The sequence below is a fragment of the Malurus melanocephalus genome, unplaced genomic scaffold (genome assembly GCF_030028575.1).
Source record: "Malurus melanocephalus ecotype Western Australia unplaced genomic scaffold, MMel_1.1 scaffold_46, whole genome shotgun sequence".
NCBI lineage: Eukaryota > Metazoa > Chordata > Aves > Passeriformes > Maluridae > Malurus > Malurus melanocephalus.
In genome coordinates this window covers 2,853,187-2,873,142 of record NW_026623278.1, presented here as the reverse complement: position 1 = coordinate 2,873,142, position 19,956 = coordinate 2,853,187, and the positions used below count along the sequence as shown (strand labels likewise).

The 19,956-nt window shown below is 35.6% G+C and overlaps 1 protein-coding gene across 2 annotated transcripts in view; it reads right to left on the bottom strand.

The window, feature by feature from the left end:
• SNTG1 (syntrophin gamma 1) overlaps positions 1-19,956 on the bottom strand; it is a 311,772-nt gene that overhangs the window by 142,977 nt on the left and 148,839 nt on the right. For both annotated transcript variants that reach the window (XM_057365031.1, XM_057365030.1), the window contains exon 2: positions 8,112-8,166. In XM_057365031.1, coding sequence (XP_057221014.1) covers positions 8,112-8,138 — 27 coding nt within the window. In that variant the 5' untranslated portion in view covers positions 8,139-8,166. The remainder of the gene's footprint in view (positions 1-8,111; positions 8,167-19,956) is intronic.

The following is a 19,956-nucleotide window of genomic DNA, read 5'->3' as shown; positions in this document are numbered from 1 at the left end:
GGCCACTGGCAAAAGAGCAGTTTAAATCTCTCTCATGAGGCTTTAAAAGAGGTGGAAAGGTCGAGGACAATCTTTAAATAGCTCTATATACTGTTCTCCACTGACAAACTGTTCTGTCACTTCTGCTCCATACTCAACACTCAAATTTTGGAAATTGTTTTTTCTTGAATGCCAGGAGCAAATGGGTATAACTCAGACATGATTTTAAAAGTGGCTCTGGCATTGCTTTTATTCTTTTTAAACTAGGTAAGAAAAAGAAAATAATGCAGAGCTCTGTGCTTTGAACTGCCACAGAGGTCAGTCAAACCTCTGGTCAACAGTCATGTTACACCATTTTTTCTAATGTTAAGGTGTCTTTCTGCAAAAGYTGAGGGGCTACTTTGTAGGAATTAGTGGTAACCACAGCAGACACAATTAGACATTAGAATAAAATTAAAATTCCAGTCATTTCTAAATGTATGTGAGCTGAGCTTATTCATCCTGAACAAGCAAATCAAGCTTGGGAACAGCAAAATATTTTGGTCCTTGGAAAGATTGATCACACACACAGGGACCTTATTTACATCAGACATTCTAAAATGTAATGAACCTCTTTACTGTTGTTGCATTTTATGAAAGCTAATTTACAATACAGTTCAAAATTAAATCTTCAATTATACTACCTCCTTTTCCCTCCAACATGAGAGCAGCATTAACCATGCAAAGGAGAAGAATGTAGTTGAGTTTCATCAGSTAACTTCAAAAGAAGACCTTGAGAACAAAGACTGGAATTTAATTATGTTTCGTTTTTGTCTGCTGAAACCTKTTTTGCTTCTCTCACCCACCTCCTTCAAAATATTGCACAGAGTCAAATAAAGACATGAGTTCCTGTTCCAGAGCTGGAAACTAGGGAAGACAACCCATATACATACTTTCATGTAAATCGCTATGCACATCAACACTTTTTATTCTTATGGCCCCGTTAAAATAAGYCTGGTTGGAGGGAGATCAGCTGTCTACTCTAGAGCCCTGCCCGCTCTTAGATTTGAAGAGCGTAGCTGGTGTGCATGTGTGTATGTGAGATGTGGGAGTGCYGAGCTAGGGCTGATGTTAACTTTTGTTCCTGGTATTTATTTTTAAGAGATTGCATGTGARGCTGTGCTAAAACTTTATCCTTCAAGCCTTTTCCATGTCACTTACAGACGTAAGACACAAGCAGCACACAGTGTGAGCTGCTGTTGGTGCAAGGCATCCCCTTGTGCTCAGATGTGTGTTACAAGCCATCTCCTCACAGCAGACAGAGAGACGCACAGCTCAGCTGACAACAGTTTGTTGCACCAGTACACCTTGATCGAGCCCAAATCCCAAGAACATCACCTTATTTATAGAGTTGGGCTCCTGTTGCAACAATGGGAAGAAAACTGAGTGTTTGAAGCTGCACACTTATATGWAGTAGGGGAGGTGTGTCAAAGAATGCATATGGAAGCATTGTAAAGTGGTGAAAAAAATTAGTTTCCATGTGGGAAGCCTCTATAAAGCAAAGCAGTGATGAAGGAAGGCAGTGGTACCCAAGTAAGAGATGCAGTGAATGTTGCACTTGTACCAGGCTGCCTCTGTCATCTCATGCGACACCGCTTTAAGCAGAGTTAGATAAGAACACTAATATGGCAAGAGCTGATGTCCTTGGAACTGCTTACAGTTCCTGAACTCATAAAACTACAAGAGGGGCTGAAAACTGATCTCCCTTCGCTTTGCCACACCAACCTGTGGTGAACCTTCTGCTTCAGGTCATTATTGCAGAACAATACAGGTTGGCAGATCCCTTAAGGCAGACTGCTTCTCCAAAGAATATGGTCACACTCTGATCATTGTTAGCAACCAGGCAGTGAAAAAAAGGACACTTAAAAAACCCTGACTTACAGCACATTGTCCATATGGGCTGTCTATAAGATCTGGCCTAAAGATTCCTTTCCTAAAAAGAATTGAGAAATGCTTACATACGAAACCCAATATTTCACATTTGGTAGATGGACTTCACCAATATTTGAAAATTCGTTTCAGAAGAAATATACATGAAAACGACAGTTTATCCTTTTTTATGCTACCAAACACATACCAAAGTAAGTGCTGCAAGAGAAACATCATTTAAGTCACCTTTTGATTTAGAAAACAATTTCCCGCCGAACTTCCAACATAAATATTTTTGAAATTTATCTGGCCTAAAGTCTGCTGGCAGATTTTCTGTTGAAGATTTTTCTTTCTCTTTTATAAAATTTTATTTTATGTCCTTGTTTGTTTTTTGGTTTTTTGTTGTTTTTTTTTTTTTTTTCCTTATCACTTATGTCACGGAAAAAACATTTCCTATTTTCTGATTTGGAAGAGACTTTCTCAGTATTTCAGGCAATTTTAAATGCTCATAATTAGTTTTCAAGACATAGCTATCTTTTCCCTCATGGTAGTTTATCTAGGTCTTTTATCTTACAATAATAAAATAATTTGTTTAGCTTTGCTTCTAGTTTCAAATCACCAGGAAGACTTCAACAGTTATCCCAGAATAGCTTAGTCCATGAACAAGTGGAATAATGGATGAAAAAAAAAAAAAAAAAAAAAAAAAAAGAAAATCCCAGCATATTTTCTATGCAAGGTGACCTGGATTTTTGGTTTCTACTTTGACTGTTATGTCCTAAAATAAAGTAAGCCTCTGCAATTTGGTTTAAAGCCCCAAAATTTATTCTTGCTATCAAGAACATGATAGCAGTAAGGAGAATGGGTTGYGAAACTGCCTTAAATGCATACCTAGTTCCTTCAGATTAACATCTACCCTTTTGGATGCTTATTTGAACTGAGGCTGACCTCTGAGCATTTGGAGATATGTCTGTCACTGCTTTATAATCGTAAGTATGATAGTAAAAAAGGAAATTGAATCAGAGGTTTAAGGAGGTAATGGCAATGGATTTAAGGAGGTAATAGCAATGGATTCAAGAGGCAGGAATATTTGTGAGAACCATACAAAGGATGTTTTTTAAACAGTCCAACTGCACATTCTGTGGAGGTATTGCTAGCTTAAATGAAAAGCACTTATATTGTCAAAAACTGGAATGCAGCCCAGACACACAGAGATGTGTTCAGCTTGTCATTCAGAGCCTCTTCAATCAGATACCAACATTTTCCAATCCAAAGGACAGCAAGTCCATTCCTGCATATGAATTGTACACTCCACTCTGAAAGAACTGCAGAAAAATTCTGAATTTGGACTTGAATTTATTTTATTTATTCAATTAATTTGATTTGTCAGGTATTTGCCAGGTACATATTTGTAGTGGCATTCTTTCTAAGTGTTTTATTGAAAGAATGAAGTCTTCTAGAGAAAGGGCTTGTTTCATACAGTCTATAATACAACATATAAATTGGACATTTGGGAAAAAATACACATATATGAGCTTCTTACTAAGCTAAAGCATTTTTTTAGAGAAAAAAAAATTCTTTTTCTGATACTATAAGGATGCCACTYTGATGTCTGAATTGCCAGTTAGCTTACTGGGACTATGGAGTTGAGACTAAGAATAAGATAACATAAAATTGAAGACTGTTGTGAGATATGTTTCTTTAATTTACTGCCTATTATATGACATTCTAACAGACATTGTAAATYATCAGTCATTTGCCATCTTGTGATTTTGAGATTCAATTATGGGTTGAAGCTTCATTTAAGAAAAATCCCAGAAACCCACAATATTAGAAATCCCAGTATTGTTATTTAACAGGATTTATAAACAAATGAAAACAGCAGCTTGGTCTGAAATTTGTAAATCAGAAAATGGCATGAAGGTGACTAGAAACAGACCATAAAAGTATATAAAATGATTTAGGGAAGAAATTAATGAGGAAGTTAAATATGACTTAAAATTTAAATCATGTTTTGTTGCAGGAAAACCAYCCCCCTCCCAACTGGATGGACATTGAAATAGAGGTCACTACAACTTTGAATAACAGAATGTATCAAATTATAAAATTTGTGAAGTCTACAAGAATATTTATAGGATTCAAAAAGCAGAGGACAAACTGTTTACCAATTCAAATTAATCCTTCAAAGAAACAATGTACTGTGAAAACAAATGAATAGAATATAGGCATGAAAATGAATGCGATATTTATTAACTTCGATAAGTTTGATGTTACACTGGGGGGTAGGRAAGCCAAGCTATTAGAAGTAAAGAATGAGATCTCAAAAGTTAGAAAAGTTAAAAAGTTGTTCATGCAGCTTGTTCATAAAGTACATGGAAAATGTGAACTTAAAAAAAAAATCACAGGGGAAAAATGTTCTAATGCATTATAATCATCCCAAGTCTTCAATTTCAACAGAAGGATACTTTCACTGCAGAGGACAGTATTATGTCAGAGACTGAGGTTATCTTCCAAGAGATAGTTTTCAGAATATAGAATAAGGTCAAGTGAGTACAGGAGAGTGTTTTAAGAACCCTGTGACTCTGTGATTTATGCTCTTGTAAAGTTCAGAAAGCTTGGGATAAAGGGTAAAGGAGGAGCTGGATAGTCTTATGGCTTAGAAATTGTTAAATAGAAGAACCAACAAAATGGATACATTTGCTGATCAGTGAAGGAAAAGAGCATGGAATACTGAATACTGAAATATGAAACAGTGAAAAACTTCCCACAAGTAGCAAGCAGAGAAGCCACACACCACCACAAAAAAAATCCCCTCTTCAGATACCAGGTAGTTTCCCTTAAAAAATGTGTGTATATGTGATGTAAGACCTCTTTTTGTAGTGCTATTTGAATTGTCTAGAGTAGAAGGTATTTTCTTGCAGAATACTCAAAGATGCCTTGAAAGGCAGCACAGACTAAAGATAAGATACTTGGGGGAGAAAATAATCATTAAGATCATAGAAATCACTTTCAGATTGGAAACAAACTCTACATATCTACATATATGTGTTTAACCTCTCACTATAAAAACTCTGACTGCTCCAATCAGACCCAGAGTAGGAATGTAGGCACAAAGTGCACATGCAGGTACCTACAAGGAAACAAGATCRTTTAAGTGTCCAAATCTCAAACCAAATCCCACTAGCAGACACTAGAAGAAATTAGGGATGCATGAAAGTACCATGAAAGAACTAAGATTCCCTCAGAGACCTCCAGTGCACTGGAGCAGGAGTTACTTAGAATGAAAAGTCATTTAAGGAAAACAAATTGAGTGTGTCATGGACACCATGAAAACATGCTTTAACCTCAGTGCATCTATGTGGAAAAATTTGGTTTTATGCTAATTGAAACCATTTACTTCCATTAGTCARGATGGAAGTACCAGCAAGAATCTGAGCTGCATTCACCAGTTTGGGAGAGCAATCTCAGTTCTTCTGCAATGTAGTGGCTACAGCACTGGAAAGGGTGAAAAGATATGTAGATGAAAGGAAACAAAAAGAGGAAGAGGTAGATAAAATAGTCAAGATGCTTCACAAAAACTTATTTAACCTTTTCAAAAACTTCTTAGTAACTGTTGTGGCATGGAAGACTAGAGATATTTTTTCCCAGATATTTAGTATGATGGAAAATTTGATACAATAGTGGATGGAGGGGATAGAAGMCAGAAAGTTTTAAATGCACTGACCAGAGAGCCAATTAAACAAAAATACCTGGAGCAAAGTCTMCATCTACTTTATATTTCATGTTAATAGGTGAAATAAATACAACACCAGCAAAATGTTTGTGGCTTGAAGTGACTAAACTAGAGCAAAGATGTACCAAAATGGAATAGAACCACTAGCTAATTAAGGATGTAATGCCACAATGCTCATTTCCTTGGCTGCCACCCTCACTTTCCTAAGAAGCTCAAGTACCAGATGAAGTTTTGGTGACAAATTTGGCAAAATTTAAGGTATTAAGAAAGTGCTGTCTGTGAGTGCTCTGTGTGTTAGTATGGGATGTGTGTGGCTCTTCATTAACACAAATATATATATATATATATGGATACAGCAGCTTTTTTATGTGCTCTGCCTGCATGTGCCTACTGGGGATATGTCTTCACCTTCACGACTGTCTGGACCTGGCCTTACAGAACTGCAGCAGCCTCCCCTCTCCTGGACTTTCAGATCCAGCTCACTRTATTTTCACCCAAAAAATCAAAGCAGATGATGCATTACAATGACAGTGCTAAGGTTTTACTTAAAAATTACCCTATGTGCAAGYCTAAGACTGTAGATGACTTATTCAGACATAGGTGTTTGGTGAAAGTAACTTGAAAATCTGTATTTTGTTAAATTTGTTTTGAGAGGAAAGAGATGGACATAGTCTTGGAAGTGACACCACTGATTCTGTGGCACAAACCCCATTTCACACAAGGCATATAAACTGGGGTTGAATCCAACTCATTTAATTTGATTTAATGCTAGTTAAAAGAGATTCCTTAGGGTCTCCAGATCATGGAACTTTTTTAGCATGGAGAGAATCATCCTCTCCTTCTCTTGCTTGCCATGGAAGTTACAAATCAGCTGATTTTYAAAGAGCTAAATTTGAAATCAATGCCCCCATTAGAAACCAGATACAGAATGAAACAGATCCGTCGGTGTATTTGCACTGTAAAGACTAAGATAGGACTCATATGCCAAGTCATATTTCTGTGGCTGCTCTTTTCATTGCTTCTGCTGGACACAGAATGAAGTTAATTGCCACTAAATAGTCCATACTAGCATTGAATTTAAAGAATAACAACATAAAAACTATGAAGATAATATGCAACTTCCTCTTTTGCTGAATAAGTGCATTCAAAAAGAAAYAATAATAATAAAACTAAAATCAAAATGCCCGAATAACATATTTTAACTCTAGGTCAGCCATGAAGCAATTAGGAAGTTGGACTACATGATCATTGCAGGCTCCTTCCAAGTGAAAATATCCTACTTGAAAAGCAAAACTTCAAAATTTATAAGAAATATTTCTTCCATGCAAGTAATTAGGGATACACTGCTATAGAATTTMCAATGGATCGTCTGAGGTATTAGGGCCTGACAAACATCACCCTGGAAAAACATCAAAGTATTCTTTCCCAAAGGCAAGTTTCCCTTTATTATTAGTTTTTGACCCTACTAGTCCTTCCAGAATGTTCAGAATGATTCAATGTTCTTCAGTCTTYTTATTTTCTCTTCTCCCCTAATTAATTCCAATTGATTGTCAAGTCACAGTTGGTTTTAGCTGCAGTTAATTCTTGATTTTAGTGCTGGTCCCTTCCCTTCTCTTCTATTTTCTCATMGGATCATGGTCACACTTAAAGTTTTAGCCAGTTTTCTTGTTTCCAGTCCTAACTTCCTAAATGCTGTTTGTGGTTTTCAGTGTACAGGTAATTGTTGTGATTTTTTAATTATAATAATGCATTAACATCATTACATAATTTGCTGTAAATGGTTCTCACTGTGTCTCAATTGCTGAAGCTGTTAAAATCACATTAAGACAATTGTTCATAGACCATCACTGAGTAAATAAGATGCCCTTGRTAATGTATACAAATACRTTTTATTTGCTTCTTTAAGGCAAATTAGTATGAACACAGAAAGCACTTCCCTCATCTCTAGTGGAGGAGGACTGAAGTACTTTACATTGATATTATGAAACTAATTTCAGGCAAAAATTACCCTGTTACCTCATTAAATCTGAATGAAATTGCTTTTCATTTTGGTCATCCTCACAGCTTCCCTCTTCTCCACCCACCTTTATCCCACCCTTCTACATTTCCCCCTTGGTTCTGCAGAGAGATTTCTGACTCCATTGATGTTTTTCTTCACGTACAGGCTTTCAGATATAAACACCTCATGGAGAGCAAAGCTCACACAAAACAACCACCTGCACCTACATTGTGCCTAAACAGGTAAATGGGAACAGAGGTGAGGTCTAGTGCTGACTACCCTTGTGCAAATTCTTTCACCTTTTACTGGACAAAGTCTATCTGCAACCATGAAGTGATCAGCTGAATAACTTATATTTGATTATATCATTGCTAAAATTTCATGGGAAGAAAAAACAAGGGTTAAAAAAGTATCTTGCTTATAAAAAGGATTAAAAGTTCATTGATTTTTCATTCTACTATTGCTTGAAATAAAAAAAAAAAATTCTGATCCTACCTCTTCACAGGCGGTCCTGAAATCCATGTGCTATGACACAGCAAGTGATATTTGTCTAAAATGGAGAGAAAGRTTTCATTAGAATGAAAAAGGCATAGCAAAACATAAAAGTTGTCTGTCTGAGATGAGCAAATGTACTCCTCTATGCTAGGTCCAGTTATAGCCATTGCTTAAAAGGAGAAATGATCAAAGTTGCAACAGGATTAGGAAGATGTTAGAAGTTGTTCCTGGTTCTTATAAAGTACACAACCCGGTCTCACTGAATACAATCAAAGGAATCCTTATGTTCCCACCACCTCCTCCCTTTCACAGGGCATTCAAACATACTTTTCTTACTGCAACTGTCAATTTCCTTTTTGTGTGTTTTTCAATCTTTGTTTCAAAAGTAAGAGTGTACTCAAAAGTAACAAAAATAAAGACAAGAAAGTGTTGCTCTTCAGTGCAATCCTTCTCTTAAAAGAAACTTTTTATTTTTCTTTTCAACCCTAATTAAAAACCAACACACACCAGTACCTTTTGTTTCATATTTTATTAATACACATAATGTCTCCACAGAGGCTGTGTCATTTAACAGTGTGCTTACTTTGCAGAAATATTTATGAGTTGAAAAACAAATGTTAGAAAAGTCAGGAATATGTGCGAGTGCTGGCAAAATGTCACACCAAAGCCTGACATTATTACTTTGCCTGGCCTTTACCTAAAGTGTATTYATCCCAATGCACACTTATGCATTCATTTATTTATGTGATAAAGCCACTGGAACAGGATGTTAGCAGAGGCCAATAAGCGTCACGATGTTGGGTCTGCTATAGAAACACTCATGCATCAGTCAGTAACATTTTCAGGAATCACAAAACAGTCCTGGATAAAACAGCAGTTTCATTCAATGGCTGGGGAAAAAAAAAAAAAAAAAAAAACAAAACAAACCAAACCAATAGTGTACCAAAATTATATCTATAAAGTATTTTACTGCTATTTTTTTTTTGTATTAATTATGTGCTTGGAATTATATGTATAGGTATAGAACTCAAAGTTCCAACACAAAATTTGCACCATTAGCCTAAGTTTAAACTAAAATGTAGAATTCTTCACATAATGAAAAAATTTAAGTCCTAATACTTGCAATAAAACTTCTTAATAATAATAAAATCTCTTCATTAAGTCTCTTGATTTACTTTGCTGCCCTGGATGCAGTTTTTTAGTACAGCACATATATGAGGTTAATGTTCTCTATTTATTGAGCTCCACCTCGTTCACAGCCTGTGCTCTAGACTAATTTCTAGCAGAGACAGCCTAGGTTGGCTAGGTTACAATTCAGAAATTYAAAAAAGACCCATCATTATTCCTTCCTTATCAGCTTTACAAGAGCATCAATATCCAATAACGACCTCTATCTGTAATTTTGCTCTCAAAAGGCTTATAAAATTAAGGTCACTATTACTGTTTCAAAGATTTTCTCTCTGGTGGGACAGTCATTGTGTTACTAAGTATATTTCCTTGTAATCTTTATGAACTCTTTTTTCAGCTAAGCTGAAGTGGAAAAGAGACTTTACTCACCTTAACCAAATATTCTGAGAACTTCTTAGCCGCCTGGAACTATAAGAGCATGTATCTTTGAAATATAAACTGAAGTAATGCACAGTGATCTCCTTTCTTGAAGATCACTGTGCCCTGATTCTGGCAGGTCACTAATTCCTACTGCAGTCAAAAGTTTATTCGTTTGTGCTATATTCTACCTTATTATTAAAAGTTGTGCAAAGTTTGGGTTTGGGAAATTTTGGTTCCACAGTCCATGATAATTCCACTTTCATTCTCTTTTAGCTGCTCTTYGATCTAAACCTTGTCTGATCCTGGTCATTTCCACAACTCAATGTTACTCCTTTTTTCTTCCTGTTGGTTTTTACGTATAATGCATTTATTTCCTTATTTCAGAAATATTTGTATTATCACATAGAAGAAAAGAACCTTTAGTAATAAAATATTGTATAAAACATAAAGTTGTRTCTGCATAATTCCCAAAACAAATTCACTGCACAGTTTATGTGTTTCTCAGGCAGGCAACATCTCAGTTACTAATCTTTGCAATATAGCTGCCACTGCTTCTGCACCCCTCTATTTCCTACCGATTCTCATCTGCAGCTGCACAGAGAATGTTCTTATCAATGTCCTTTTTCCTACTATCAGCAATTTTATAGCACTTGGTATTTTACAAACAGCACAYAGAAGGATTGATTACAAAGTGCAATACCTCATAAATCATCTCTGAAATGTCATTGTTTCCAGCATTTACACCCCAAATAAACACGCTAGATAATTAAATTACAGGAATTTGTATCATGCATCATGCAGAAATGTTACATCTCATGCTGGTAAAAGCCCCAATGATTACTAATTGTCTCCTCCTGTTATATATAAAACAGGCAGAAAATATAAACCTAAGTAATTTCAAAAATAAAATATTTGTAAAATGATAAATGGTGAAACCCACTGCTTACAGATATCCGYGACAAGCTTCTGGATAATCTCTGCAACCCCATCTCCAAATCATAGCCACTTTCACTTAAGTGACTTTCCACCTCTCCTAGGAACTTCCTTCACGGAATATTTAATTTTTTTTTCTTTTTTTTTTTTTTTCCCCCTCAACAGGCTCCATTTCCTGGCTGCCAATGGCTCCCTTTCTCAGCTTTTTTTTTTTTTTTTTTTTTTTCCCCTCCCCACCATTAGCTTTCTCTGGGACAAACTGTGCTTCAGAATGTGAGAAAGGAGCTGCCTGTGGCTTTGCATTGAGGAGGTGCAGAGGAAACAGCTTCAGGACAGAGCCTGGTTTCCAGGCACAGAGGGAGGCATGAACAGCATGTATCACTCAAAGACAAAGGAGGGCTCCAAAAGCAGTGTGATTTTCTCTAAGGGTGCTGGGGACCACTGAAATCAAAGATATATAGACAAGCAAGCTCTGAAAAGTTATTTCCTGTCCTTTTGACTTGACTTGCAATCTGCATCTCCTCCAAAACGGAGTTATCAGACCTATTTAGTTCACCTCTGCTGATGGATGTAAAAGGAACAYTGTGTGACAGACAGGTTGGGAAGAGACTTTGACACCCCCTTGGCAGAAAAAGCAGTTATTCAATACTGAAGAAACATTTACCAAGCAGTATKATTATGGCACTTGTGTTCTAAAGGGAAATCAATGGCTAAAACATAATGGCAAAGAGGAAGGCTATGGCAGCCCTCAGAGACAGAGCCTCATTTAGGATAATGCACTGAGCACTTGAGCTGTGCKCTGATCTTCTTATAATAAATCAGGTCATATTCCAGTGCTATAATAGATGCAATTTCACAAAGTACTTCCATGACTGAACACTCCAGTATACTTAATGAAATAATATAGCAAAAAGAAAATTTCTTGTGCACACAACAGTAAGAGGAGACACTTTGTCAAGTGTAGGGAATACCACAAGCRAAATAAAATACTATTGAAGTAGAAGGAGGAAAAACTTCATTCTCAGGGTCTGGTGAAAAGTAAGAATGCAATGCAGTATGCCAAAATAACAAGTTTTCAGAGAAATTATACAATATCAAATGCAGTTTCATGTTAATATCACTGCAGCTTGTATATATCTTACTTGATGCAGACAAATCACAGGAAATTCTTATTGTCTGAGAAATGCCTGAACTGCTCATGGGGAAAGAGACTAAAACCATGTTTCAGAGTCACAAATACCAAATCAACAAATTCTTATGATAATAGTTCACCACTAATGTTTGCCTTTTCAAGTCCTCCTACCTCCATTCTTGCCAGCACATTTTGGGCTCTATATTGTCAAAATGACTGAAGAAAATCCTATCTATTCTTTTTGTGTATGTTAGAGAATTAAACACTCACACACACATTTGTAACTCTGCAGGGCCTTTTTTTTTTTTTTTTTTTTTTTAGCAGTATTAAAACTAAACCCAAAACTTCCTCTACTATAAATAGGGTAAGTAGATTCAGAAATTATCCTTACACATAGCATAGTTAGTCCTTTGTGCTTTACAGGAAATAAAAGTATCTCTGGAAAAAAAGAAACATTACTTCAAATGCAAATTCTATGATGGCATTTACATTCCACCCAGCTCGCCACGAGGTGTTTGGTAGTGGAAGAGTGGTCAGAGGCTTGCAGACACCACAGTAAATCAAAAGAGCAGTTGAGTAACTGCAGATTAATAAACCCTCATTCAGTTATTGCTTTCCAGCACACTTGAATTATACTTTGAACATGGAGTTACTTATGYTCAGTTAACATAATGATTTTTAATAATTTACATATTGGACTTATTGGCTGAAAAATTTCTCAGCGAGTTGGGAACTGACTAGATTCAAACATTTCCTCATAYATCCTCACAAAGTTCAATACATGAAGGGGGATCTGTACGTCCATTGCACAGAATTAGTTTTAATAATTTAAGTAGAAGGATGCTCACAAAGCTGGAGGACCCCAAGCTGYATGTACCTCAATCTCTCTGATAGTGCAAGGTCTGAGATGACCTTTGGAATCAGCAAACCTGCACACTTCTTTGGCACGGAGGAAAATAATTACCTGACAAAGCTTTTTAACTAAATGTCCAGCTCTTAGCAAAGCTCATGCTTCAAAAGAATTGAAGTTGGCAATTAGTAGCTAACATGGTTTTTAATGTTTTGTTCATTTTACCTTGGTTAAAACAAGTATGGTATTTATCTGCCAGTCATAATTTATTATTTTAGAGGCAAGCATACTTAATATGCGAGCCAAATTAATGATTCTCTCTATGAACAACAATTTTTCAATAGTCAGTGATCCACAAGGCAGTATTAACTGAATGAATGCATCTTGGGCTCCTGTTTGCTTATTCAGTGCTGTTTACATTAAAATTATCTAGTGTCCCCCAGAAAAAACACCCACAAAATGATTTAACTACTCTCCCAGTCTGTTCTGACTTGGCAAAAAAAANAAAAAAAAAAAAAAAAAAAAAAAAAAAAAAAGAAAAAAAAAGAAAGAAAAAGAACAGAACAGCACAGTACACAATCTTTCAGAAGAAAAAAGCAGCATTAGAGAGAATAATCTGAAAGGAGTGATATTAAATGGCTATGGGCTGCCGCTGCATGTCTTTATGTGAAATGTGCTATGGCAAACTGGAGCATGAAAGTTTGGCTCTGGGTCAAAGTCTGGGATGTTGTTAGGAAAAAAAAAAAAAAATTGTCTGGTCTCACACTTTTCCAATGTTACCCCTTGGTGATTCAGTAGATGTATCTAAATATAATTATGTGCTTGGTTTCAAAGAGGGTAGTGTACATGTCAGAGCCCAAGCTYGTGCTAAAGGTCTCCTTATTTTTCACTGTTCTGGAGGCTGCATGAACTGTGACACAATTTAGATAATTTCTCAGTTTTGCTTAAATAACAGCGCCTTTTGTCAGAGATAAACAGAAGTTCTTCTCTGACTATTTGGCACTGTAGTCTGGATTTTCTCTCCATTATCTCTCAACACAAAATTTTCATATAGAAGACATACTGGCAKTGCTCTGCCAAGGCAATTGTTTCACAGTCAAATGTAAATTTCATGCCCCTGGCATTAGGCCTAATGCTAAGAATTCARTGAGACTTTCCACATTATACTGCATCTTTTGCTTTCACTTAAATGAAAAGAAACAAGCCAAAAACAATGAACCAGTGTCCTAAATGAGATTAGAAAATAAATTAATGGCTGCAAACACTTGGGAAATATTTAAGATTTTCAGATCCTTTATAATCACCTAATAAATATATTTATAGCTACATATATAAACATGTGTTAGGTCCACAGGTAATTGAAGAAGTTTTTCATTAAAAAAAACAGTGAAATTTACAAATCTATATATCCTGATTAAGAAAAATCAAAATAATGTGCAATGAATAATGAAAATTGAAACCAGATTAAATGAAGAAGTAACACAATATCAGACCTAATACAGATGATGTTCATTTAATCAAAATAATATGAATATGTTTTATACCCAGTTTACAAGAGTATARCATCTCCATTTTCCCAATTGACTAAAATTTTTCCCATACGCCATGGAAAATGCAAACCCGGATTTTCCATTAGATAGAACATAATTTCTGCTCATTTGATACACTTTGAATCACAAACTCCTCTATGTCCTGATAGAGCTTGAACTAACAAGGTAAGAATAACTGAAATGACAAAATCTATTTTCAAAGAAATTCAGAAGTTGCAATAACTTCAATGAAAACAATATGAAGCAGTCATTTTTAATTGCCCCAGCACAAAATAAAAAGTCCAAATTTCATTTGAAATTTCATAATCAAACCAATATTTGATTATTAACTTCCCTTATTTTCATGGGATTGAAATTAGTTGATTAAGGTCAAAACACTTTCAGTCTGTTTTATCATTAGGTTTTATGAAACAATTCTTATCATTAAAAATATTTTTTTACTTTATATTCACAAAATAAAAAAAAAAGGCTATTTTATGTTATCAGTTCACATATCACAACRTAAGACATTTGTAACAGCACAAGGCTTATCAGGCCTTTCTACTGAGATGGTAACAGAAATCACAGCAGCCCACTGAAAAAAACTGGCATTATTTATCTCTCAGTGTATATGTTCGTATTGTTATTTGGAGTTTGCTTTCTACTTAGAAATTGTCACCATCACCAGTTTTACAACTGCAATCACTTTCTTTGCTGATATGGAATTGGGCTATCAGAGGTAAAAAGGTTTGGGGAATATGATTGGAAGCTATCAAAGAAGATGGGCAGAGAAGCATTTTGAGAAACTATGAGAGAAAACTGAACCAGTGCAAGCTGGAAAAACAGAAGTAACTGAGTACTTATTTTCTGTAAACAACAATGTCTCTTTGCAGAGACACTGAACTCAAATGACTACACTTTTGCAACAAAATCGCCTAGGTAAAACATGAGATAACAAAAAAAAAAATGGACATTTTGAGAGCAAGACAACAGATTTCATATTTAAAGTGAACAAAGTTATCTCTGTGTTGTGCTGCTTTTAGACAAACTGTTGTTGTTTACTGGGTCAGGTCATTGATCCTTGAATTCCGCTGATTTTCTACACTGCTTTCTTTCTTCCTTCCTTTCTTCTATAAAATACAAACTTAAAGATTTCCCAAAAATAATCAATTCAATTAAAAATCAATGAATAGAAATATTAAAGTCAATGTGAYCATCTGATCATTTGAGAGATTTAGAATAAAGTCTGAACTGCAATTTAGTTTCTAGTACCAGGTCCTGCAATAAAYAGCAATATTCCTGTCTAAGAATTCCTATTAAAACAAGCATGCACACAATTCCAGTGGTCACCATTAAAAACTATGCCTTTGTTTTGTCATCTCTGGGACAGCAGAGCTACAGATAGAGACCAAGGTTTATTGCAGTTGCAGCTGCAGTCTTGTGTTATCTGCAAAAGGATATCAGTAAACAAGGCACTTCTTCAGGTTAAGGTAAAAAAAAAAAGAAAAAAAAAAAAAAAAAAAAAAAAAAAAAAAAAAAAAAAAAAAAAAAAAAAAAAAAAAAAAAGAAAAAAAGAAGAAAAAAGAGAGAAAAAACCAACCAAAACAAAAAAAAAACCTCACAAAAATAAAAAACAACCCCACAAAACCCAAACAAAACAAAACAATAACAACAAAAAAGAAACAAAACCAAACAAATAAAAAAAATATAACAGTAACCCATTTCAAACAGTTGCCAGCAAAGGAAGGAGGAATAATACTGTGCATGGACTAGGAAATTCTAGCCAAGATACCATAATCATTGTTTGCATAGTCTTCACCACATTTGCCTTTTTTTTTCAGAACAGATGCTTCTATATAGAAGAATACAGTACTTATAGAAAACAAACACCAACAACTTGGCTCAAAATTAATCAACATAATTAGATCTTCCACTTGAGTTTTTATATGATTGCAGCAAAAGCCTCTTTAACTACTCTGAAATCCAGAAAGCAGGAGTTTGTAGCAATGCTGTTGTAATATCAAGTCAAGTTTATTTACCGTCAAACTGCTCCTGCAGTAGTACATTGTCAAAATGTATAAAAAAGGAACCTTGAGATATGCAAAATATGCCACATAGGAAAACACAGCACTTAAAGCACTGTAAAATKAAAACAAAATTAAGTAGCAAGTGAGAAACACTTCACAGCTAATTAGAAGATACCCCTGTGAGAGCAGCACCCCTCATGAAAATCCTTTTCTATGAGAGGGGATTGGAACAGGATTGTGAAATGGCCATCCCAGCTGCCCATAGTTCCCTATCCTGCAGGGTGTTAATCCTGCTGTAGGGCTACCACAGCAAGTCAGAAAAAAACACCAACTACAGTGTACTGTGCTCTACTTTTAGAAACTGAGTTTGATTCAGAGAAACACTGGCTAGTGGTAAACAGTGCTGATCCCGGAACACTGAGATGTCACACAAGGAAACCTGTGCAGGGATGAGGGGATCGCTGTAAGTAGCACCCCTATTTAATCAGTCACATTGTGGAAATTACTTACTCTGGATACCACATTCTCGATGTAATTAATTACTGTTCAGATTAGACTTTACTTACTGCATTCTTGAACTCACTGAAAGCCAAGATGGCAAGTACTGAAAGTCATAAGGATTTTTCTTTGTAAAATCTTTGACACATTCATGATGCAATGTAATTATAATAAAGGTGGGATTAATATCACTAATTCCTTCTCTRTTTTTCACACACCACTAAATGTACATGAAAAAATATCATGAGAGCATGAATTGAACAGTCAAACAGACTGGAAGATGCTGAAGCCTTTATGGAAAGGTGTTACCAGGTGTTACTGAAAAGAATATGAAAGGGAATCAAAAACTTTGTAAGTCAGCAGTAAGGAGGAAGCTTTTGCACCATGGGCAAGTTGAGGGATGGGGAAGGAGAAGACAACCTTCAGGACAKCGAATGTCAAGGTTTCTAGACACCATAAAAAACTTGATTCCAGAGAAATGTACCCAAAACCAAACCCAAATATCACAAGCATGGTAGTCTAACACCAGTTTTTCTGTACCGAATACAAAAAGTAAGCAATGTCAGCAAATTCATTGCCTCTGTCATTAAGCTGTTAGTATGGACTCTCACATGGACCTAATCCATACCAAGTAACACTCTCCAAAAAACTGACTATGTGACTCAGGAATTAGTAAAAAGGTGTTTTTTAAAAGCCAGTTTTCTCACTGCCCCCCATGCTCTATAGGAAAAGACAGTGAGAAAACATGGGTGTGGCTGTTATTAWCTGTTATGTGGCTGTAATTATCTCAATGCCAGAAGTCAATTTCATTGATAATGATGAACATGACCTAGAAACTTCCTATTTTGGAAATTCACAAAATGTGTCAGAAAGTAACATTGGCTCGAATGGTAGCTCTGAAGTGTCTGTGCCTGAGAGCACCAGAAAACACATCATTATGGGTCACTTTCTAAATCAACATCATTTAAGTAGGTTCCAGTGGAGAACTTAGACTGTGAATGTCTAACTGAACCTGAGTCATACTGCATACACAATGATGACTTAAATTTGCATACCTTCATTTAATTCAGGTATTTCCTAACATTTAATTTACCTGAAAGACTTTAAACATAACTCTTGAAATCAAATGGGACTCAAGTCCATTGATACCTCCAAAATTCACCAGTATTGTAGATTAATATCTATATTGGTGCACTAAAGAGTACTAAAGAACTTCTCCACTTCAGACACAGTCACTGAAGCAAAGCAGGAGTTTTGCTCACCCTTTTTACTTTCCGAGTCTTTCAGGCAAGAGAGTAGGGGAGAGGACAGACCTCAGRTCACAATTTCTTTATTCACTTTAAAATCTATTCCAGGGAGTGGAAAGATTATAGTTTGAAGACTCCATCCYCTCATTCTGTGGGGAACTAGAGAAAGGTATAGGGTTCTTTTWCAGCATATATTTTCTTCCAAGGTAATGGAAGTAGGAACAAAATTTGTGTAAGAGAAAGAGAGTGAGACTTGGTTAATAAAAGTACACAGTAACACAGTGCCAGTCCAACAATACTGATGAAAGAGGAAAAAATAAAACAGGAAGAGAAAAAACACGATAGAAGAAGAAAGGAGATAGTTAATAAGAAGAGCAAGGAAAGAAAAAATATGCAGGAAGGGAAAAAGGAAACATTTTTACTCACTTCATTTCCCCATTACACATTATTATATACTAAGATAAACTGTTACRTTTGTTCATCAGTAGTATTCCATGTGCTAATTATGGCTTGTAAACTGAAGGAAAGTACTTTAGGTACATGGAAGAACATAACTTCTTCACAYATTGTTTCCTTTTCCCCCTCTCTCCTTCCTCCCAGCAGACTTGGGTAACAAGAGATAGAAATTGGAAAAAGAGAAGTGTATGTAAATCTTAAGAATAAGCTGACTATAAGCAGTAATACTGAGGAAAGAGGGTCAGAGATGCATTAAGATATTATTCCCCTTCATTTTCAATCAAATGCCTATGGTAACTGGGCTGTATTTTAAGAATCTCTACACAAGATTACCAGAAATATTAAAGTTCATTGCTTGTGACATGCCTACTGAAAACAAATTACTTCAATGCAGCTTTGGGTACCAACTAAATCACAACTGCTTAAAAACATTCTTTATCATTTTAGAAATATTAAAGAGAGATACRTAAAGAGAACAAGCCCTGCACAGAAGTCCAGTGACACCCTGATTTAAGGCAAATTAGGCCAATGTGAGCAGAGGACACTGACGTAGGAAATGAATATGGGTGTTGTGGGGCTGTGCAGCATGTCTGAGGATCTGAGATTTGGCAAACCTGTCACAAAGGAATGATTAAGGCAGGAAGCTCAGCTAAATAAAGATCATGCAGAAGAACAAAATACATTACTATTTTTAGAATCTGTTGACGACCACATAGCCCAGGGAAAAGACTGGCCTCTTGCTTGCAGGGTAAGTGACAGCAATGMCATGAGGGTAAACTACAAGGACATTCTCACAGTAAACGGCAGACACGTTAAATCTGAGACATATACAGGGCAATGAGAAATGATGGCTTAGCAGAAGTTCTATAAACTTAATTTCAAGGACTCTGCTACTCTGAGAACCCAAAATACATGCTCTTTCACCACTCACTGAACATGCCCAAGTAAAAATTGGTTTAAGAAATCTCGGTATCAAGCAGGTTTACCTGAGCTTGAAACTGTATCAGGAAAAAAAATTGTGAAGTATAATATACTGACATTGAGAGGGACTCTTTTCTGATGGTTCTAGGTTCAGAAGTGTTTTCTAATGCTTGTCTATGATACTTGATCATATTTTAAAGTAATTCTTCATAAAGCATAGCCGACTGAGCCTGATTTAAAAGTGWAAACTAGAATGCTAAAGAAGATAAAAGTGTGCTTCACTCTTTAGGGAAATGTTCCTCCTTTGAAAGTTAAAATATTTCATTTTTGTGAGCTGCTGCTATTGCTACTTCTTATAGTAACAGCACAAATTCCAGTCTCTTGCATTTCTTCATGATTTAACAGCCATCAATTTATGCTTAAAACAATGGCTCACTCAATGAAAAATATTTAAGCTTCYAGCTGTTTAAACTAGTCAAGTTCCTTTTTATTTTGATTATTTTTCTGAATATTGCATGCCTTCTTTAAAAAATAATGGTGGTTTTCAAGCAGCAGTTTTAACAATCATTAAAAGTCAACCTGAAAAGTATGAGAGTCTGGAAGTACTGCTGTGAGAATATGTAACCTATCACTTGACCATGWGCATGATTTGGGAGAGATGATAAGGACTGACAAGTAGTAAATACCCACTACGGTTCACAGTT